Source organism: Phyllobates terribilis, unplaced genomic scaffold (assembly GCF_046119375.1).
Source record: "Phyllobates terribilis strain yellow unplaced genomic scaffold, ASM4611937v1 Scaffold_1__5_contigs__length_1240528914, whole genome shotgun sequence".
NCBI classification, from domain to species: Eukaryota; Metazoa; Chordata; class Amphibia; order Anura; family Dendrobatidae; genus Phyllobates; species Phyllobates terribilis.
In genome coordinates, this window is record NW_027362761.1 from 830,676,818 (window position 1) to 830,701,449 (window position 24,632).

At 40.7% G+C, this 24,632-nt stretch overlaps 1 protein-coding gene across 1 annotated transcript in view; it reads right to left on the reverse strand.

The window, feature by feature from the left end:
* Nucleotides 1–4,943: 4,943 nt before the first annotated feature.
* Nucleotides 4,944–24,632, reverse strand: part of GPRIN3 (GPRIN family member 3) — a 209,067-nt gene continuing 189,378 nt past the window's right edge. Inside the window, exon 2 of the mRNA XM_073638092.1 lies at nt 4,944–11,418. Within this exon, the coding sequence (XP_073494193.1) occupies nt 9,123–11,321 (2,199 nt within the window). The 5' untranslated portion in view covers nt 11,322–11,418 and the 3' untranslated portion in view covers nt 4,944–9,122. The remainder of the gene's footprint in view (nt 11,419–24,632) is intronic.

The following is a 24,632-nucleotide window of genomic DNA, read 5'->3' on the forward strand; positions in this document are numbered from 1 at the left end:
TGACAAACATTTACCCCTGGGGGATATGCATGAACATACTGTATAAATTTTTATTTTTTACGGGCATCATAAACACCCTTTAAAAAAATTATGCGGGTGTTGCATCACGGACCACGGTCACCCTTGTGATATGGTGGTGGAGGATGAGGAGAAGGAGGAAGACAAGAGCAAATAGCCAAAATCAGGAAGCGTATACCCATGTGTGGGTGTGAACAGGTGCATGGGAATACATCTCCAAAAAAAAGACACTGGATTTGAGTTTATGTTACGCTGCTATCATTCGGTGGTGTTGAGAAGTCTGGCCCAATCCAGCCCTTGTCCATTTTTATAAGAGTCAGCCTGTCTGCATTTTCAGTTGACAGGCGGATGCGCTTATCAGTTATAATTCCACCAGCAGCACTAAAAACCCCCTCTGATAAAACGCTGGAGGCAGGGCAGGCCAGGACCTCCAAGGCGTAGAGAGCCAGTTCATTCCACGTATCCAGCTTGGATACCCAATAATTATAAGGCACAGAGGAATCACGGAGAATGTTGGTACGGTCGGCAAGGTACTCCCTCAGCATCTTCCCAAACTTTGCACTCCTTGTGAGAGTACCCCATGCCTCAGGGCTTGTGCGATGGGAGGGGCTAAGAAAATTCTCCCAGAACTTTGACAGTGTTCCCCTGCCTCTGCTGGATTGGAGTTGTGTCTCTCTCGCCTGTAGTCCTTGGTTGTCCAACGAACTATGACCTCTGCCGCCAGCGTTTTCAGATGGGAATTTTTTTAATAGTTCCGAAACAAGGGCTTCTGATACTGCCCCATTTTTGTAGACCTGTCCGCCTCAGGAATAAGAGATATAAAGTTCTCCTTGTAGCGTGGGTCTAGAAGTGTCACCAACCAGTAATGACTGTCACCCAAAATTTTGAGAACACAAGGGTCATGGGAAAGGCAGCGTAACATAAACTCAGCCATGCGTGCCAGACTGCTAACAGGCAAGACTTCCATGTCCTCACCAAGAGGATGAGTGACCATGCTCTTCTCCTCCTCTCTGTCCACTGGCCATCCACGATGAACAGACGGTATGACAGTTGTGCAGGTAGTACCGTCTATAGCGCATGAAACTAGCTCCTATTCTTCCTCCTCCTCTTCCTCATTGTCACCCAATCCACGTTGGGATGAGATGAAGCTGGGCTGTGTGTAATCACCCTGTATGGTTCCTTGCTCCATCTCATCATGCTCCACCTGCAATGCATCCTCTTTGATTGTGAGCAGAGAGCATTTCAGAAGACAGAGAAGTGGGATGGTGATGCTAATTATGGCGTCATCGCCGCTCATCATCTTGTTGGAGTCCTCAAAGTTTTGGAGGATGGTTCATATGTCTGACATCCATGTCCACTCCTGAGGTCTTATGTGTGGAGTCTGAACTGAATACCGACGGCCTTGTTGATGCTGGTACTCATCAACTGCCCTCTTCTGCTCACAAATCCTTCCCAACATCTGCAGTGTAGAGTTCCAATGCGTGGGGACATCACACACCAGTCTGTGAGCCGGAAGCTGCAAACGCTGCTGAAACACGGCAAGGGCGGCGGAAGCTGTAGGTGACTTTCTAAAATGGGCACACAGGCGGCGTACTTTAACAAGCAGATCCGGCAGCTCTGGGTAGAATTTGAGAAATTGCTGAACCACAACCAAAGCACATGGCCAGGCATGGTATGTGTGTGAGCTCGACTCGCCACAGAGCTGCCACCAGGTTCCGGCCATTCTCACACACGACCATGCCTGGCTGTATGTTCAGTGGAGTGAGCCACAGATCTGCCTGCTCTTTCAGAGCTGTCCACAACTCTTCAGCATTGTGCGGTTTGTCACCTAAGCATATAAGCTTCAGCACAGCCTGTTGCTGCTTGGCCGAGGCAGTGCTGCAGTGCTTCTAGCTTGTGACTGATGTGGTCATTTCGAAGATGGATGCTGAATAGGAGGAGGAGGCTGAGGAGGATGAGGTGCAGGAGCTGTAGACTGTGGGGGCAACCCTGATTGACCTAGGGCCCGCAATCCTTGGCGTCGGGAGGACGTGTTCTGTTTGAAGGTCTGACTGGTTCCCGGCTTCTACTATGTTAAACCAGTGTGCCATCAGCGAGATGTACCATCCCTGCCCAAAAGCACTTGTCCACGTGTCCGTGGTTAGGTGGACTTTCCCGGTAACTGCGTTGTTGGGGACACAGCTAATGTTTTGGGACACGTGCTTGTGTAATGCGGGGATGGCACACCGGGAGAAATAGTGGCGGCTGGGGACCGAGTATCGAGGGATGGCCACCGCCATCAGGTTGCGGAATGCTTCCATCTCCATGAGCCTAAAAGGCAACATTTTGAGCGCAAGCAGTCGTGAAATGTGGGAATTTAGTAGTGTGGCCTGTGGGGCGTTGGCTGCGTATTTGCGCTTGTGTTCCAAGGACTGGAGTATGGACAACTGAACACTGCGCTGGGACAAGGACTTGGACGTGCTTCCTGATGCTGCTACTTAAGAGTGTGCAATGACAGGTGCAGGGCAGGAGGCATCTTCGCACGCACCATGGACAGGGATTGGCTTGCATGCACAACAGCGGAAGCAGTGGTGTCACCCGCAGACACTGTTCCTGGACCCTGGGGTTTGGTCCACAAAGTCGGGTGCTTTGCTGCCATGTGCCTGATCATGCTGGTGGTGGTCAGGCTGCTAGTTTTGCCACCCCAGCTGATGCTGGCCTGGCAGGTGGTGCAAATGGCTTTTTTGGGGTTATCGGCAGAGTCTTTAAAAAACAACCAGACTCGGGAAGACCTAACAGTTGTACTGGCAACTTCCTTCGTGTTATGAGGAGCAGTTGCCTACCTTCTGTCTGCGGCCACCACACTGCTTCTTCCTGCCTGTTGGGGTGCCTCCCTCCCCCTGTGTGCTGCTGTCCTCGCTCTGCATGTCCTCCTGCCAGGTTGGGTCAGTTACTATATCATCCACCACCTCATCTTCCACTTCCGCACCCTGGTCCTCCTCCTGACTTTCTGGCAATTGTGTCTCATCATCGTCCACCTCTTGTGACACTTTTCCACCATCGCCTTCGTGTGACCGTGGCTGCTCAAATATTTGGGCATCGCTACATGCGATCACCTCTTGCCCTGTTTCAAGTGGACCGGGTGAGAGGCCCGACTCTATAAATGGAAAAGTGAACAGCTCTTCGGAGTATCCAAGTGTGGGATCAGTTGTCTCTGGGCACTCGGCATGGTGGGAGGAAGGAGGATCAGGGTGAGGAATATGCAGTCCAGACTCATGGCTACTGAGACTTGACTGTGTGGAAGACAGGGTGGTGGTGGTGGCGGGGGCTAAGTGACTGGACGCATTATCTGCTATCCAACCAATAACCTTTTCACACTGCTCTGGGATCAATAGTGGTGTGCTGTGGTCCCCTAGGAATTGGGACCGAAAGGTCGGGCGAGAAGCTGTGGGTGTTTGTTGTGGCACAATTTCAGCTTGCCCACGGCCTCGGCATCTGCATGCACCATCACCATGACGTCCAGTTGCCCGTCCCTTGCCACGCGCCTTGCCCATTTTAAATGGAGGACAATATCTTACACGCTCACTACAAATGGCTGAATTTGGAGTGAAGTTATATGTATTCCGTGTGACGGAGAAACCACAGTTTTAAATACCTGGCCTGTAGGTAACTATTTTCAACAACAAATTGGTGTTAATTGCTTCACTGACACGCTGAAACAAATGTTTAATGGAGGCCAGAAATGACAGCATTTTCTGAAAACGTATATGTGATCCGTGAGACGAACAAACCACAGTTTTAAATAGCTGGCCTGTAGTTAACTGTTTTGAACAGCAAACTGGTGTCAATTGCTTCACTGACATACTGAAACAAGTTTTTAATGGATGCCAGAAATGGCAGTATTTTCAGCGCAATTATATGTGATCAGTGTGACGGATAAACCACAGTTTTAAATAGCTTAATTTTTAGCGCTGTAATATGGAAAGGACCTGGCTGTATTCTGCAGTGCCAATAAGCAAATGGCGCAGAACAACGGTGTTCTCTGGATTGCTTTTTAAGCAAATAATGAGGATTAAGATCCAAAAAAAAATTATTCCTGGTCCCTGAGACCTGGGCCTATTTCTAGAAATATCTAACAACAGCAGCAGACAAAACTGGAATGGAGCCTCTTGTGCTATGTGCACTGCAGTCTGCTATATACCCTGCCTGCCTATATACACTGCCTGCCTGATATCTCTGCAGATGGATTAGTCCTCAGAAGGACTGTTTGTTGAGATGGATATGTGTCTCTAATATAGTTTGGTACACCTACACTAACTAGAAACAAGCAAATCTCTCCCTAGCTCAGCAGCTCTCCCTACACTGTCTGATTCCGGAGTGACTGTGACGAGCATGGCGGCGCCGGGTCTGATATAGACCTGATGACGCTGTGCGGCCAGCCAATCACTATAATGCCACAACCAACATGGTTACGGCATTACAGTGAGTGCCAGGCAATCCCTGCATGTTCATTGGCTCTGTAAAGACCGCCAAACATGCAGGGAGGAGACCCGAGCTCCCGCCGAGCAACCCCGGAAATACTCGGCGAGCGCCGAGCATCTCGAGCAGTGAGATGCTCGGGCGAGCACCGAGCATTAGCGAGCATGCTCGCTCATCACTAATCTCAAGAGTTTTTTTTTTCATGCCTGCAGAGAGTATTAAGCACCTAAGTAAACCATGAGACCAAATGCCCAATCAGTAGATCATGGTGAAAAAAATTAAAATGTCACCCATAAACCCCTATGAAAATTTTCCATTCTATTTGCTGACAATTTCAAGGTAATTTTCTACATTATAAGAAAGTAAAAAAAATCTTAATAATAAACTGAACAGCGTAATGATTAACTCACAACACAGTAACAGATAGACAATAAACATGCGCAACACCATTGATAATAGCAAATAAGTTTCAGGTATGTATATATATATATTTATTACAGATCTGTGACACAAGTGCATTTACATATTTCAGATATATTTTCATAAATGTTACATACTACTATAATAAAAATCAAAATTATTTATATAATTTCCATGATCTTTTAGTTTATCTTGATGGTTTAGCTCTGAAAAGTGTGTGCCAGAAAATATTTCTTCGTTCAAATAGAATTTTTTTTTTATCTCTTTACACATAGAAGGACATTCAGTAATATCTGTTTTTATAACATTACAATACATACAGGCTATATGGATTTGAATGTAACTGATGAAGACTATTCAGTTAGATTTATGTAACGTGTTTACATTGACATCGATCAACTCCATCTCTCTATTTCACATATTGGAAAACACTGAATGTGGCCTAGAGAGATGGGACAAAAATGGAGTCCAAATTCTATTAGTACACCTTTTAAACATTTGCTTCAATTTTGTGGGCTACAATAATTGAAATACTACAATCACACAGACTGACAGATTGTTGAAAACATGAACCTCTTGGGTGTTACTATACATTAACTCATTGTATACGTCATCATATAAGGGACACACACATTTCTGATACATTTCTGAAATATGTTGCAAATTAAAATCAATGCATTTATTTACATTGAAGCTTTTTATATTGCTTTTAGAGGAAGCATAGTCAAGAAAGGAACAGAAATTACATTAATTGTAAAATAAATGCACCCTCTATTTTATCTTATTTATTCTGGGCAATATGCACATTATACCCAGCATGCATTTGGGTCACATAGCAGCGCAGTGTTAAGCATGTCCTCGGATTAGCATGGATTGATAATTTGGTCATTCTGATTAATCCTCCTATAGTCATGGATGGAAAATCCTTTAAAACTGCAGTTCTGTGTGTGCTGGAGACAGAAGGATTCAAAAATAAAAACAGTAGTTGTTTGGATGATGTGAGATGTTGCTAAGTAGTACCACATTATCCGATATGCATGCCTAAGTACAGCTTCTTAACTTTTACAGTTTAGTAACATGTTTGATGAAAATGAGGTCAGTAATAAAGCATTAAAATTTGACTACAAGCTTTCGGCATGACACCATTATTTCCTCGAAGAGGTATCTGATATATTATTATTAGTATTGAGCGCAAGTGCTTGTTACTTAAGTATGCCTAGGGAGCTCGGGTATGCACCAAGTATCACGGGTGCTCGAGTGACATGTGACAAACAAGGGCAATCCCCGCATGTTTTGGGGCTAACAGCTGCAAAACATGTGGCCACGGGGACTCGAACATGTCACGCTAGCACCCGCGATACTCAGTGCATACCCGAACACCCAAGGCATACTTAAGTAACGAGCATTTGCGCTCATCACTAATTATTCCCCTTCCTCTGTTTTTAAATACTAACCCACTCAGTAGCTAAATATGTGTAAGGTTCACCTGCGTCCAGACATTTCCCTTTGCCTGTGTCATTTTCAGGAAGAGAAAAACATAATTAATGTTCAAAGCATAGGACCATTAATGAGAGGAAGCAGTTGGGCACCATTGATTATTATGGGGTCTGTCCGGATTCTGTTATTTGTCTGTTTTAAATAGAAGAAAAAATGCGGCATTGAGATTTTTTTCTAAAAACTTACACAAAACAGTACCTAGATGGACCCTGTAATAATTTGACCCTTTTGCCTCCGTTCACATCAGTTATGCAACAGATCCATTTTGGACATTAAATGGAATGCTTTTCCATGAAAATAAAGTCCAATCTGTAGGCACCATGTGAAAGAGGAGAGGGAGATGAGTAGATTGAGAAATAGTTTGGTAAGAAGAGATTCAGCATAACCTGTAATTTCATCCATTAATCCTCTGCTCTTTCTGGGATTTTTGGACCAGTGGGCGGTTCTATCAGTAATTGTATAAGTATGCATACAGAGGTGGCTGTCAGTCACTGATAGGACCACCCACTGGACCAAAAATCCCTGAAAGAACAGAGGATTGAGTAAAGCACGGGTGATACTGAATGTTTTCCCACAAGACTATATATCAATCTAGTCAGCTCCCTCTGCTCTAATACATGGCACCTTCAGATTGGACTGTATTTTCATGGTGACAGGTTCCCTTTAATTTAAATTGCTTGTCCCCAGAAAAGTAACAAACAGAATGCCTGAATGCAGGTATGAACATAGCCTTACTAGTGGATTTGCGGTATGAATTCCACATTGAAGATCCACAGGTAATCACAGTATAATACATGTGTATAGAGATTTGAAGTCAGGATTTATCGTATGCAGAAATATTCTATCATGTGTGATTTTACCATAAGTGACATTTATAAAATATATATGGCCACGTTATGTTCTTGTAACACCTCTACAACCTTTTTTCATGGAAAAAAGGACATTTACTGAAACTATTTCTATGACAGGTTACTTTCTTTGTGAATTCCATAATACTCTCACATGATAAAAAAATATCATAGTACAGTTTTTTGTATGCAATATGTGTATGGCCACTTGAAAATATTCATCCATAAAGGGAGAAATACTTAAAGAGGTTGTCCGGCCTTAGGGTACAAGTCTGCAGTTGCTCTATGTGATGCAGGTACTGTGGGGCTATGAGGATTCTCTGGTTGCGGGACCGGGGGGTAATGTGACCACAAGTATGCGATTTGCATACATGCGTTCACATGCTGACTAGATGGGTGCAGACTTGCTCAATGCAAGTGTATTGAACGAGACCGGACATGTCTAGTCGGAATGTGGTCGGGAGTATGCAAATCGCACTGCGCGCGCTCTGAGAGTTCACAAGTTCACATCTCCTGTTTATTTTTGCCAACAACCGTTCTGAAAAAAAAGGACATGTGAAAAGGCATGTTGATTGTGATGAGTCATTGATCAATCCACAAAATCAAAGGTCAGAAACCATGCCCAAAAAATCTGATGTGTTAAAGAGCCCCAAGAGACCTATTAAAAGCATGGCCAATGTAGTGAAGGTGATCCATGAAGGTCACCAATTTTATTTTGCAATGATAATTTGAACAATGAAAATTTGAAACTGATCAAAAGCTACAAGCAATGAGACATTCTTTTCCACTTATTGTAATAAATCTATCTCCCAAATTGTAACAATTCATTAAATAATATGTTGGGGTCTGCAAATGATAAACCAAGATATATGCATTTTTATATTTCGGCTCACATGCTTTTACTGAAACAACATAATATGTTTTCTGTTCTATGCACGATTGTGCATTGTGACCCATTCTAAGTATTTCTCCAAGACTACCAATAAATTATTTAATTGTTATAAAGAAGGGTACCAGAGCTGATTTTCAAGATCAAGTTATTTTGTCATTGGAAGTTATAACAGTGGATTTTTTGATCCCTTTATTCAATGCAAATAATATAATACACAAATACATACACATTTTAGTACTGTACTAAACATACAAAGTCAGGTGCCTATGTCTCACAGGAGCCTTTATCTACTAAAAACAGTACATAAAAGTCATAGAAAATTGGCCAATGGCTAAATATTAAATAAGTAAAATGGATTGTAGAATTATTCTACTTTCTATTGGTGGTATGGAGGAACCTCCGGTGAAGTGTGATACACTACAATATGTAACCATTATGCGCTGAGCTGGTGCTTTGACGTGTCTATATATTTCTTCTTTTGGACTGTATGTAGTACAAAGACCCTGTTTCTAGATAAAGAATGTGCTATTCAATATTGAAGGTAATACTAAAGTGGTGCAGACATCTGTGCTGCTCTCATATTGCTCTAATATACAACGCATTGTCACTTATTCTTTTATCAACTTCAGAGTCAAAAAAGGCCGATGTGAAAAGGCGTTTCTGGCACTGCATTTAACGGCACACTTATTGTCATTTCAGGAGCTCAGCTTAATTCTGTTTGCCTACTGAGATGAAAATACAAATTCAACACATATAAAACTGTTATCAAATGCTGCTTCCGGAAAGACAACGTGAATTTATTCATTAATATTCACTGTATCGTGAAAATGAAAATAAAATGGATTGCGTTACAAAATAGAGTGATGTGATAGTCACCCAAAACCCTGTACAGTAATCAAATAAAAAATTTCCATGACATTCTTACGTGCAAAAAAACAAATTTAACTACTAGTTGATGTGGCAAAAGATTTTATCAATTTAACAGAAAATTATTCAACGACAGCAGAAGCAGGAGGATGACTACAGCAGTTAGGTCGTCTGAAATTCTTTAGTATCGATTGAAATACCCTGTGCTGTCTCCTTCTGTGCTTTTTACCTGAAGAATCAGAACAAATCGATTTTCGGTTTTGCTTTAATTGAGCCCTAATCATTTTCTCATGTTCTCTGATTTGTCTTTGTAAGTGGTTCTGTATAGCAATTCCTAAGGCCTCTGGGTCATTAGAAGCTCCATAAACTTCCCAAGTCATGCCCTGTTCATCCCATACCACATCTTTCACACTTTTAGATGGCTGTTTAGCCTGGCTTTTAGCCTCACCACTTGAACTTGGACTTGACTTTTTTCCACTTGACTTGGGAGGTTCAGAGGTAGGTAAGGTGACCAGAATTGGTTCCTTTTTCTCTTCTTTAGCTTTTCTTAGTCGAGGTGTGAGCTGTACAGCACTCTGATCTGTTGCTGGTCTGGTTTGCACACTTAGACTACTTGATGTTTTGGCATGTTCTCCTTCATCTTGATCCTTCCTAATCAAAACCTCAAGTATTTCTTCTACTTGACCTCCAGTGGCACCAATAGTACTGTTGACTTCAACTTCAACATGAAGTGGAGTTGGCCTTTCTTCTTTCTTTGGCTTTTTTATATCTGTGGTGATTATTGCCTGGGTCGAACCCTGTTCATTAGTAATTTTGAAATGAAAAGGTTTGCGATCAGAGCTACCTTCCCCGGGGATGTTAAGAGTGTCTGTCTGTTCATTGTCTTGACGAATATTATGTAATTGAATGTTTTCTATTCCACTTAAATGATGGAGCCTAGATTTGCCACCCAGATCATGAGCTGCCCTGAACTGAGGCTGCTCATTAAACTTGTCCTTTGTCATCTGGCAAGCTTTGGGTTGATTACTATTTTCTATATTTATTTGGTAAACAGGTTTTACATTCATTAAAATTGGCGAGGCATTAGCCATTTGCATCTGTGGCTTAGGGTGGCTTTCTCTAAGACACAACCCTTGTCCTTCTAACTCACTTCTATATAAAACCTGTGAATTTCTTGCTAGCTCTGGTCTCTGAAAGGGGGACCGTATCATATCAGGTGGACTTTTGGTGTGCATTTGGAGAGGCTGAGGACCCATTGCATCAGGAGGCTGAAAACGTACTTTCGGAGCTAAATGGTTTTGAGACAATTGTGAATGTAAAGCAAAACTGGCACGGTCCATCTGAGGATTTCCTGGATTGCCCTGGTATATTATACACACTTGTTCCTGCCTTTCTTTAAGCCCTGGAGAATTGGATTTCAGAAATGCAGCCAATATGCTTGGACTAGTGGACACAGATTTATTTTCTACATTTGCTACAGCTTGTACTTCAGCATCTTGCTTAGTCCAGCTCTCAAGCTGAGATGTCATTGTACCCATTTCCTTAAACTTGCAAACTAACTGTAAATCCAGAGTATTATGATCGCCATTTGTATTCACGTCTTCCTCAGTCCGACTAAACTGTAAACCATGCTCAGCTGTAGGTTCATTGTCATGATCTTCCATTTTTGCTTTATCTTGTACTGGATCAGAGATGAGACTTGTTTCTGTCTGTCTATTCTCAGTTACTGTTTCTTGGCTCAGGGAAGGAATGTGCCCATTTTTGTAATTATCTAATATTTTATTGTCCACATTTTTTGACATTTCAGACATCTGTGTGCTTGTATTACTACTCCCTACTTGATTTTCAGTTGCTGTTTGAACCACAGTTACATCTTTTGGCAAGTGACTCTCTTCAGTTGTTGGTTTCTCAGTTGGCAGCGGCAAATGTGTAGCAATAGATGATACAATAGATGACTGTAACTGTATTACGTTGCTAGTGGTGGAAGCATCTTGACTTTCATTGATGGCTTGTGATTCTGTACTTGTTGAATCCAAGGGTGGCAAGGCATCTGATTGTGTACAAGTCCTGAATGATGATAATGTGTTATTGGTTTGCTGTTCTTCAAGATCACATATATTTTCATCGCCAGGACTTTCTGTGGATGCTTTGCAGTTTAGATCTGAAGAACAAATGCCTCTGATTTGTGCAACATTCCCATTGTTATTTGACATTGCTCGTTTAAGCTGGAGAACATCCTCCTGGGATACAGAAGGGCATTCCTCCTCTTTTGATGTAGGTGATGACTTTTCAGACCCTGAAGGATCTGGTACGGTCCCCATGGAATCTGATTTTCTTGGACAAAATCTTCAGGCAGAATTACTATGTTTTATAAGGCAACAGTTTATCAGATAAGGATGGGGTCTTGAGTTTTCAAACCTGTATAAGAAAAAATAAAGAGTTTTAATTATAAATTCTGAAAAAAAATATAATGAAAAATGAAAAAAAATCTGATACATAAAAATACATACATCATATTATCTAAAATCCAAGTGAATCTACTGTTTTGCCCATAGTTTTATGCACAGATCCAGTATATTAGTATAAAACTTATATACTTTTGTCTCATTTACCATTAAAAGCTTATTATAATTTCCATATGGGTTATTAAAAGGGTTGTCTGAAGACTAACATTGAACCTAATACTCTATATATAATTATTTAATTGTAAAACCTAAACGACTTTTGTAATGTTCACCATTTAAAAATTCCAAACCGTTTCCCTTGTAGTTTAACTTCCTTTGTCTGTTTATTTTCCACTTCCGAAGACATTTCATTTCAATCTCCCAGCATGCAGTAGGATTTTTAAACATAACGCTATCAGTGGGCCTGTCCTGCTGTCAATCACCCGTGCTTCTTTTTCCACCCTGAAACAATACATCATCAGGAAGCTGGCACTGCAGTCACTTCCCATAGCTGCTATCATCACCTTGAAAGGGGACATCATCAGTGATGTCTGTTTAAGGGGCTGGATTAATCTCTCTTCTACTGTGTCAATTAAGACACATGCTCAATATGATCTCCCTGCTCACCATGTTCTTTCCCTTTTAATTTGCACTGCCATTGTGCTCCCTTTCCTGCTGTAAAGAGAAGTGATGAGCCGGCGAGGGAGTGAATATTGAGTTTTAGGCTCACTGTTAGGTTTCGGACAAACACTTTAAGTGACCTTTGGAAAAGAAGAAATAACTATTTGCAACACTAAAGCTACAATATAAATCCTGTTGTTAGAATAGAAAGAAAAGTGAGAAAAAGTTGTACTTTTGTATTATAATATTATAAACAAGGATTCATATTTTTCTGAAAAATAGTTTTTTTCAGCTTATAAAAAATATGCAGACAAAAAAAAGATATCTGACATGACTATTAGTGATGAGCGAGGATGCTCGTTTAACCTTTTAAACGAGCACGCTCGGATGCTCGCCGAGTATTTGTGGCATGCTCAGCATCTAGGTTTGATCCACTGCGGCTGCATGTGTTGCGGCTGTTAGACAGCTGCAACAAATGCAGGGATAGCCTAACAAACAGCATGCAATCCCTGTATGTGTCGCAATTGTCTAACAACCGCGACACATGCAGCTGTGGTGGATCAAACCTAGATGCCGAGCACGCAAATACTCGGCGAGCACCTGAGCATGTTCATTTAAAGGGTTAAACGAGCACGCTCACTCAACACTAATGACTATATATTGTAGATTTTGAAAAAAAATCCTACTATTGTATTTCATGGATTAACTTAAAAGTGAAGGTAGAGTATAGAATTTTAGAATTGGGAATTATAGAATGGTATTTCCCTCAAGGCAATAAAACTATTTTTGCTAAAAATATTTGCAGAGGTAATCTTTTCTACATATTTACAGCTCTTATAGTAAAGACACCTAGATGACTCTGGAGACTGAACCTTTTTTTGTCTATAGGGGAAAGTATCCCATTGGCGTATGAATGCATTTTACATACATACAACCCCTGGCAAAAATTATGGAATCACCAGGCTCGGAGAATGTTCATTCAGTTGTTTAATGTTGTTGAAAAAAAGCAGATCACAGACATGGCACAAAACTAAAGTCATTTCAAATGGCAACTTTAGGGCTTTAAGAAACACTAAAAGAAATCAATATTAAAAATGTGTTACTCAGTAAGGGTAATTTTTTTCAGGCCAAGCAGAGGGAAAAAATTATGGAATCACTCAATTCTGAGGAAAATATTATGGAATCATGAAAAACAAACACACAAAAGAACACTCTAATACATCACTAGTACCACCTCTGGCTTTAATAACAGCTTGCAGTCTCTGAGGCATAGACTTAATGAGTGACAAACAGTACTCTTTATCAATCTGGCTCCAACTTTCTCTGATTGCTGTTGCCTGATCAGCTTTGCAGGTTGGAGCCTTGTCATGGACCATTTTCTTCAACTTCCATCAAAGATTTTCAATTGAATTGAGATCCGAACTATTTGCAGGCAATGACATTGACCTTATGTGTCTTCTTTCATGGAATGTTTTCACAGTTTTTGCTCTATGGCAGGATGCATTATCATCTTAAAAATGATGTCATCATCCCCAAACATCCTTTTAATTGATGGGATAAGAAAACTGTCCAAAATATCAATGTAAACTTGGGCATTTATTGAAGATGTAATGACAGCAATCTCCCCAGTGCCTTTACCTGACATGCAGCCCTATATCATCAATGACTGTGGAAACTTGCATGTACTCTTCATGCAGTCATCTTTATAAATCTCATTGGAACGGCACCAAACAAAAGTTCCAGCATCATCACCTTGCCCAATGCAGATTCACAATTCATCACTGAATATGACTTTCATCCAGTCATCCACAGTCCACGATTACTTTTCCTTAGCCCATTGTAACCTTGTTTTTTTCTGTTTAGGTGTTAATGATGGCTTATGTTTAGTTTTCTGTATGTAAATCCCATTTCTTTTAGGCGGTTTCTTACAGTTCGGTCACTGTGAACAACCAACATCTTTTGCAACATTGCGTGATGATTTACCTTCTTTTAAGAGTTTGATAATCCTCTCCTTTGTTTCAATTGGCATCACTCGTGTTGGGGCCATGATTCATGTCAGTCCACTTGGTGCAAAAGCTCTCCAAGGTGTGATCACTGCTTTTTAGATGCAGACTAACAAGCAGATCTAATTTGATGCAGGTGTTAGTTTTGGAAATGAAAATTTACAGGGTGATTCCATAATTTTTTCCTCAGAATTGAGTGATTCCATAATTTTTTCCCTCTGCATGGTCTGAAAAAAATTATACTTACTGAGTACCACATTTTTAATCTTGAGATTTCTTTTAGTGTTTCTTAAAGCCCTAAAGTTGCCATTTGAAATGACTTTAGTTTTGTGCCATGTCTGTGATCTGCTTTTTTTCAACCACTTTAAACAACTGAATGAACATCCTCCGAGCCCGGTGATTCCATAATTTTTTCCAGGGGTTGTAGAACAACTTTACATTATAAATTGAAACTAGATCCTTTGTATTGTGTATTTTTTTTATCTTATTTTTTTTTTACTTATATTGGCAGATAAGCTACTGCAGTAAAAAATAGATGACTGCAATAATTGGACCCACTTGTTGGCGTTGTTTTCGAAAGTACTTGTTGTAGTGCGACAACTTCTTTAAAGAACAGATTTAATAAACGTAGATCACTTTTTAGAGTTGTTCTGTGTAATGGCTGTGTCTGACCGTGCATGAACATGGTATGATCATACCACAGCTCCTGGGAAGGGGAGGACACAAAAGAGTATACAGACAGGACAGCGTGGGATCCCAGCTGCTGGTTTCTGTAAGGAAAAACATTTCCCCTACTGTTTAAAAACATATTTTACTTTGCAGAAAGAATCAGATGCGATCCCTTGCTGTAATGTCAGAATACTCTCTTTGCTTCCTTCCCTGTTCAAGAGTTGTGACATTTGACAACCATTAACTGGAGCAGCTATACATGATCACACATGGCCATTACACAGTACATAGCAGGGGCACAATTGTAACATTAGCCGAAAACAAGAACATTTTTTAATGCATCCAATTATGGATCTTATTTTTATTCCAAGATGTATTAATTAAAATGTAATTTATTCATGGGACAACCTCTTAAGAAAATCTACTTTCATACAGTCATTGGGACTTTTAACAAACATATGTAATCTGATAGGCCACAAACATTGTTGACAGTGGGATACAAAATAACTGTGCAAAGTCTTGGAAGGACACTGAAACAAAAAATAATTGGTCTAAAAGGATGTGAAGGACACTGAAACAAAAAATAATAGGTTTAAAATTATGTATATCCTAAAGGAACCCATTACTTAGAAGAGTAAATATAGAAAAATAAAGTACATTCAATATAAAAGCCATCAGCTAGCCATCTGAGATTGTATGGAATGAGGAGTTAAAAGCTGAGCATGGAAGTGGAAGTAACAGAAAAAAATTATGTGCCCAACCAAAGCATGTTTTACCTACAATCTAAAATCTTTGTCTCTTACTTTTGCGCATTACTATAGTTTGAGCCAGAGTAATCGTAAGTTGCTTATCTTGTAAGATCAACCCATCCCCCCAGAATTTTATAAATCTTCATCTTTAATACAATCCGGCTTAGGTAGTTTCTGACTTTCTGCATTTTACCAGCTAAAAGCAGACAGTAAAATGTTTAAGCATATTAATCTCAAGCACACTATGTGCGGAGCAGCTGTCAGGCAGGGGGATTGGAAGGGCGGTGGAGGAAGGTTCTGATCCTACATGTGTATATAGGAATGAAAGTGCATTTCTAATTATTCATACATAGATGCATAAACACACACACACAGTAACACACATAAGTGTGCATCTATGTAAGCATTAGGACACAACTCCTAAAAATTGAATTTAGGTTTCTCATTCAGTCACATTGCCATAAGTATTTAAAATCAGGCACGTAGCTATGTAGTCTGCTTTTACAAACATTTGCGAGACAATGAGCTCTTCCTAATGCTTCAGCATACCAAGACATTTTGGACAATTGCTTCCAACTTTGTGGGCACAGTTTGAAGAATGCCCTTTTCTGTCCCAGCATGACTGGGCCACAGTGCATAAAACAAGGTCCATAATAGCCAAGGTTGGGCAAGTTTAGTGTGAAAGAACTTAAAGGGGTTGTCCACTACTAGGACAACCCCTTCTCGATCTGAGTGTTTGGCGCCGATGAAATAAAAACACTTATACTCACCTCCTGTACCGGCGCTGTTCCAGCTGTTTCGGCACTCGCGTTTCTGGGGCTCTTGTGTGGTAGTTATGACAGGTAAGTCCTGCTCCCAATCAACACCGGCCTCACTATCCCCGCCTTCTGGACGTATGGAAGACCAACTGACTTCCTCTTGATGTTCAATTTATCTGAAGGTGGGGACAGTGAGGTCAGTACTGATTGGGCGCAGGGTTCAGATGTTATAACAACTACACGAGAGCCTGGTGAACTTGAGTGCCGACAACCGTTGGAACGGCGCGGGCACAGGAGGTGAGTATAAGTATTCAGACTGAGAAGGGGTTGTCCTAGTAGTGGACAACACCTTTAACCAAACGGTACAAAGCCCTGGCCTCAACCCCATCAAACACCTTAGGGATGAACTAAAACATTATTGTGTGATGTATAAAAAGCTTTTCTGGATGAATGGACAAAAATTCCTAGACACAATGTAAAATATTATAGTAATCCTTCCCAAAAGAGTGCAAAATGTATTAGCTGCAAAGGGGAGAACAAGTCAATATTAATGCATATGAATTTAGAATGGAATGTTATAAAAGCTCTTGAAGTTGAAATGTGTAGCTGTTCTTTTGTCCATATTATATATACAGTATAATATATATATATATATATATATATATATTAATGTAGGCAGATGTGGAAAAAATGCTGCAAAATAAGGACATGTGCACATGCTAGGTACTTTCTGCACCCCAAAAAATATTTTGGTACAAAAAATGCATGTTTTTTACATGCGTTTTTTATTACGTTTTTCTCCCATTCATTTGAGTGGGTGAAAAATGCTGAAAAACACTGAAATAATGGACACAATGTAGATTTGAAACTGCTTCAAAAATGCAAGGAAACATAAGCAGCATGTGCATGAGACTTTAGAATCTTATTTTGTTTTTGCTAGTACTGTAAACTGCAGCATTTTGGTGCAGCGGTTTTGATGTAAAAATTTCTGCTGCAGATACTTAGCGTGTGCACATTCCCTAAGAGTGCTTTCAAAATAGCTCCTTAACCACTTCGCGCCAGAGCCTGTTTTTGCCTTCGTGACCAGGCCAATTTTTTCAATTCTGCCCACTGTCACTTTATGAAGTAATTACTCTGGAACGCTTCAACGGATTCCCCTGATTCTGAGATTGTTTTTTCGTGACATATTGTACTTCATGATAGTGGTAAAATTATTCGATATCACTTGCATTTATTTGTGAAAAAATCGGAAATTTGGCGAAAATTTTGAAAATTTTGCAATTTTCAAACTTTGAATTTTCATGCCCTTAAATCAGAGAGATATGTCACACAAAATAGTTAATAAATAACATTTCCCACATGTCTACTTTACATCAGCACAATTTTGGAACCAAAATTTTTTTTTGTTAGGAAGCAATAAGGGTTAAAAGTTGACCATCGATTTCTCATTTTTCCAACAAAATTTACAAAAACATTTTTTTAGGGACCACATCTTATTTGAAGTGACTTTGAGGGGCCTTTATGACAGAAAATACCCAAAAGTGACACCATTCTAAAAACTCTCACCCTCAAGGTGCTCAAAACCACATTCAAGAAGTTTATTAACCCTTCAGGAGTTTCATGGGAATTTTTGGAATGTGGAAGAAAACAATGAACATTTAACTTTTTTTCACAAAAATGTTACTTTAGACGCAATTTTTTTATTTTCACAAGGGTAACAGGAAAAAATGGACTACACAATTTGTAGTGCAATTTCTCATGAGCGTGCTGATAGCCCATATGTGTAGGAAAACCACTGTTTGGGCACATAGCAGGGTTCGGAAGGGAAGGAGCGCCATTTGACTTTTTGAATGTAAAATTTGCTTGAATAATTAGCGGACGCCATGTTGTGTTTGGAGAGCTCCTGATGTGCCTAAACAGTGGAAACCCCCCACAAGTGACACCATTTTGGAAACTAGACCCCTTAGGGAACTTATATAGATGTGTGATGAGCACCTTGCACCCCCAGGTGCTTCACAGAAGTTTATAATATTGAGCCGTAAAAATAAAATTTTCACATTTTTCCCACAAAAAATGTTTTTCATCCCCTAATTTTGCATTATCATAAGGATAACAGGAGAAATTGCACCAAGAATTTTGTTGTGCAATTTCTCCTGAGTACACCGATACCCCTTATGTGGGGGAAAACCACTGCTTTGGTGTACGGCAGGGTTCGGAAGATAAAGGAGCGCTATGTTGGCTGGGATAGGTTGCAGACACCATGTCACATTTGAAGAGTCGCTGACATGCCAAAACAGCAGAAACCCCCACAAGTGACCCCATTTTGTAAACTACACCACTCAAGGAATTCATCTAGGGAAGTAGTATTTTTTAATTTATACCATTGGGCAGTGAAGAAAACAATTATATTTTTACCACAAAAAAATGTTTTACCCTCAGATTTTACATTTTCACACAGGGCAATGGGTAAAAATGGTGCCGAAATGTGTCACACAATTTCTTCTAAAAGTGGCAATACCCCATATGTGGCTGTATCGTACCGCTTAGCCATACAGCGAGATCTTGGAGGGACGGAGCGCTATTTGACAATTGGAGAACAAATTATTGTAGAATAGGCATTTGGATTTGGGAGCACAAAATTTTCTGAATTTCTTTTGGGGGGCAAGGGCCATTTCGCTTTTCCAGAGGCTTTCTGCCACCAGTAACTTGGAAGTCCCTTATATTTTTAACAGATGACGGACCTGAGTGGGGACTAGCTTTTTTTGAGGACTGAGTTGAAGCTTTTATTGGGAACATTTTACGTAACATTTATCCAGCGCTCTATGCTGAGCACTTACATCGGGGTTTCCATCTAAATTTCCAAGTGATGTAATTCAGATGAAACCCCTGCGGGATCCATTCACTGTAATGAGGCAGCAGAGTTACTCTGGACTCTGTCTGGCCTCTGTTTAGCGGTGTCCTTTTTTTCAGAATTGCACAAAACTGTGGCCAACCGCACTTTTATGCACGCCTAAAAAAACTGACACTGTGGGATCACAGGCCAGACGGCATCCACAGTGGCCTATATCTGCCTCATTACAGGGAATGAAACATCATGGGTTCCGTCTGAATCACGTATTTCAGAGATTTACATGGAAACTCTGGTGTAAGTGCTCAGCGCAGAGCACAGGATAAATGTGAGCAGAGCCTTACTGCGATCTTTGGGAGACATAATAAACAAATCAGTAGCAGGTGAAGAATTGGCTTTACTTATTTTTTACACCGTTCCTCGTACGGTATAAATGATGAGATTACTTTATTCTTCGGGTCGGTGCGATTACAGAGATACCAGATTTATATCCGGTTTTTATGACTGACAGCTGTCACACACTAAAAGACGCTTTTTTTGCATCGCCATATTTTGAGAGCTATAATTTTTCCAGATTTCGGCGGACAGAGTCATGTAACAGCTTGTTTTTTTGCGGGACGAGTTGACATTTTTATTGGTACCATTTTTGAGTACGTGACATTTTTTGATCGCTTTCTATTCCGTTTTTTGGGAGGTAAAATTAACAAAAACCAACAATTCAGGAATTGTTTTTTGAGGTTTTTTTTTATGCTGTTCTGCGTGTGGTAAAAGTGATAAGGCAGAATTATTCTTTGGGTCTGTACGTTTACAGCGATACTACACTTACTGTATATTTTTTTATGTTTTGGCGCTTTTACTCAATAAAACAATTTTATAGAAAAAATATTTTTTTTGCATCGCTTTATTCTGAGAGCTATAACTTTTTTATTTTTCGGCTGATGGAGCTGTATGGTGGCTTTTTTTTTTGCGTAACAAGATGACGTTTTCAGTGGTACCATTTTTATTTCCATTTTGCTTTTTAATCGCATTTTATTCCACTTTTTGTTTGGCGATATGATGAAAAAGCATAGTTTTTTGCTCCGTTTTTTATTTATTTTTATTACGGTGTGCACAGAAGGAGTTAATTAGTGTGACAGTTTTATAGATCGGGTTGTTTTGGACGCGGCGATACCAAATATGTGTACTTTTTTTGTTTTTGCATAAATATACGGATTTATTGGTTTAATATTTTATTTATTTTTATTTATTTTGTGATTATTTTTAACAGTTTGTAAACATTTTTTAGACTTTTTTTTTCCATTTTTACTTAGTCCTGTATGGGACATTAATTTTTATTTTTCTAATCACTGTTCTCATGCAATGCAATAGACATGTATTGCATTGCATGAGAGCTTAGCTGACAATTTCACACTGTCTGTCTCCTGCTAGACTTCAGCTGCAGGCTGAGTCTAGCAGGACACCATATATGGCAGATCCAGAGGCGGTCATGTGACCTCCGGCTGCCATGGCAACGGCAGGTCCTGTAAGACATCAGGGGGCCGTCGGAGAGGTAAGTGGACGACCCCCTCTCCTCTCACTATCTTCTAAATGCCGCGATCACTATAGATTGCGGCATATAGAAGATAGCAAAGGGTTAACATCATTGGGACCTGATCCAATCAGGTCCCGATGATGTCCCCTGTCAGAGCTGTCGCACTGCACTGCACCCACAGGGCTTGCAGGACCCTGGGGGTCCTGAGGGCTGAGGGACCACCGACCGTTCATAAACGTCGGCGCTGCATAGAGCCCAGGCAGCGCCGACGTTTATATACAGTGGGCGGTCTGGAAGCGGTTAACATTGAAATCGAAACACAAAGCAAAACCAAATCGTAAGATTAAGATCAAATCAGATCAAATGCTCACATTTTTAAGCATCTAGCTTCAATTTATGACATGTGAGAGGAGCATAAAAAGCAGATTGAAAGCAAATCTTTTTTTTGCCACAAGCAACCTCAAGAATCACATGAAGTCTTGTGGAATGATTGTGCAATGCCTCCTCTTCGTCGTTATGCTAGTTTTTTCACTTATCACTGAGTAGGACTGAATCCTTAAACTGATAGACCTTGGTTTATCACTCCATGAGATCGCAAAGCGTGTGGGCTGAGATGTCAGCACAGTTCAAATATTGTGTGTCCCAGTGGTGGAGAGAACAAAACTAGAGTGATAAGAGCTGCACAGAAACAAACTTCTGCATAGATGGATTGTCAGATTAGATGAATGATGGGTAGTGATCCATTCTGTATGGCAAGTGAAGTTGGATGTCACATACCAAGCCTAAGGCATCAAACAGAGTATACACAAGCTATCAGAAGGCGATTGTACTACATCGTACTATGAGCCAGATATCCAGCTGCAGAGGTTTCATTGACCTCATGCCATTACTCTTCAAGGCTATCATGGTGCAGAGCAATGAAGGCAAGAATGAAGGTCTGTGCTCTTATGCGATGAGTCCTACTTTTGTCTTGGACACAATGATAGCCAGAGATTGGACTGGAGATCACGTGGGCAACACAATGAGGAGACAATGCAATAATTTTTTTTCCCCAATGTGGAGCTTAGTGTTTGCCACATGGGTTTTTTTGCCTTCCTCTGGATCAACATATTAGGCTATGGGTTGAACTATATGGATTTAAGGCCCCGTCACACTAAGCGACGCTACAGTGATCCCGACAATGATACGACCTGTCAGGGATCATTGCTGCGTCGCTATGTGGTCGCTGGTGAGATGTCAAACAGTCAGATCTTCCCAACGACGCAGCAATGAAGCGGCGACCCGTAACGATCTGTATAACAATGCACGCCTATGTGTTTGTGTCTGGGTCGTTAACAAGGTCGTTGGTAAGGTGTCAAACACACCGATGCATGCTACCCAGCGGGGCTTCAACGATCAACGAAATGTCCAGACCATTCCGACACGATCAGCGATCTCACAGCAGGGGCCTGGTCACTGCTAAGTGTCAAACGTAGTGAGATCGCTGCTGAGGTCGCTGTTGCATCACAAAACTTGTGACTCAGCAGCGATCTCGCTAGCGATCTCGCTTAGTGTGACGGGGGCTCTAGTCTTCCTTTAACCTTAAAACTATGTTACAACATTAAAATGTCCCTATTTTTTAAGATGACAAGGCTAGGCCGCATGTTGTGCCTGCTACTCTGAGCAGCGTGCATGGCAGAGTCTCTGGATTTGTCTCCAATCGAACACATCTGGGACATCATTGTTCAACTACCTTGATGATTCATGTTCCCAAGTGTATTCAATGTAGCAGAACACTCCTCAGACAACCATTAGAGTATGTTCACACTAGGCATTTTTTCAGTGTTTTTTTCTTCCGGATCAAAACCTGATCTCTTGGCAGGAAATAAGATGTCACGTAGGTTTTGGTGCCTTTTTCGGGATCCCAAAGTTCATCTTTGCTTCACCACAGAAGCATGAACACAGGTCACCAATGCAAGACATATGTGAAACCATATTAACCAGAATTACAAATGTAACAGTGGGGGGAGGTGAATTGTTCAGGAATAGTTTACCTAAGACACTGGATGTGCATTGAGTTTGTAGGACACTATTTATTTTACACTATGGTCTACCATTGAGTTGCTCAGGGATTGTTCAATTTCACAACTCTGTGGGCCACAGGAATTGTTGAATCTCACGCCAAGCTCAGCCAATGTTTACCTTGTACACCTCATTAATTTATTTAAACTGCCCTAATCTAAACTGCCATCTCAGGTGACCAAGACAAGATGGTAAAATCACAAAAATAAATGAGTTTCACATATTGCTCTACTTGCTTTTTTTCACTAAAAACGCAGCAATGTCAACACTATGCGTTTTTTCACCACCCATTACTTTCAATGAATGAAAAACGCAGAAAAACGCTGAAAGAAGTGACATGCTCTATTGTGCCAAAAAACATGCAAAGTACAAAATACTGACACAAAAACCAATGTGTGCATGAAATTTCTGAAATCTCATAGACTTTGCTGGTACGGTAAAAAAAAACAGAAAAACCACTGAAAAAATGCATAGTGTGAACATGGCCTAAATAACCTCAGTGATGGTAGCCAATACGTGTGTAAGTTAATATTTCTGTGCTCGGTACTCATACTTAAAACTGAATAAATTGAGATGTTTAAAAATGTTGTTGCCATTTTTTCATAATTTGCATATCACTAACATGTCTATCGATCTTGTGCTTTCCTTAATGCCACACCTTATTTTTCTTGGTGTTAAAATTTCCATCCTGAGGTGTGTAGAAGTGTTAGCATTTTTTTAATTGAAAAAAAAAAACTAAGTGAATGAGCAAAAGAAAAATCTAAAACTAATTAATATTTGGTGTGACCACCCTTTTCCTTAAAACAAATAATTTCTTCTAAGTACACTTTCACAAAGCCAGGGATTTTGTAGTATTATAGTCAGGTTTATGAATAACCAGGTGATAAAGATCATTATTTTCATATGTTGTTGAAACATAGTCATTAACTGAAACAGAAACAGATGTGAAAGAGGCATAAAACTGGGCGAGGAACAGCCAGCCACACATTGCTACAAAGTGGACATTGTGGATGACAGTTTCATGTCACAGATTATACACTGTGAAGATATTAAAGGTAATCCCCTGTCGATCACTGTGCACTGGCAGGTGGGTTTTACAGAGCTCTACATATGGAAATTTGACATTGCAGCTTGCAAAGGAGGGGGCTGAGAAGCGAAGAGAGAGATCCCTCACAGCAGCTGCAAGCTACACAGGATGTCCCTCCCCCCATGCCATGTGCTCCCTTTTAAGAAACTATAATTCAACAGCGAGTTATGGGAAAACGATTCATCTCAGTGATATATGAAAAAGATTGGTGGAAACCTCAGAGGATGGGGAATGTAACCCTAGTTTTAAACATAGTCTAACATGTAAGGAAAAGGAGATACCCAGCACAGCCTTGCAGGGGCCCCTTGAACCCCGATGTTTGGTATCCACGCATAGCAGGGGCCCGGCTGGGTCCGATGACTCCAGAACCAGCTCCCTAGAACCGTCCAGTAAGGACGTATGGCCCATTTTAGTTTTGGGAGCTCTTAGCTGGGAAAGAACAGGGGTGTAGACTTTGTCTCGAACAGGGTGGCAGTAGGAGGAGTGACACAGAGAGTTTGAAGGTCTCTGTAGCTGGAGCTATTGTCTTTTTCCTAGGGAGGACATGACATCAAGACGTGTGGGAAAAGTCCATCCACCAAGCCAGGGCCCACAGCCTCCCATGTGGCAGCCCTCCTCCACAAGCCAGGCCTTTCCATCTACACTGGTAATTGACTCTTAAGTTCTGCTTATACTTGTTGTACCATACTTTTGCATTTGTAACTCTGACCACTGTGCATGTATAACCCTTATGTTTATAGTATATTGTTTAGTGTGCCCTTACGGTGATTAGATATATAAGTTAACCTTGGGGTGTTCTTTTATCTCGGTCCACGAACCTTACGTCTGTTGTTCGGTCCAACGAACACGCTACCGGGCTGG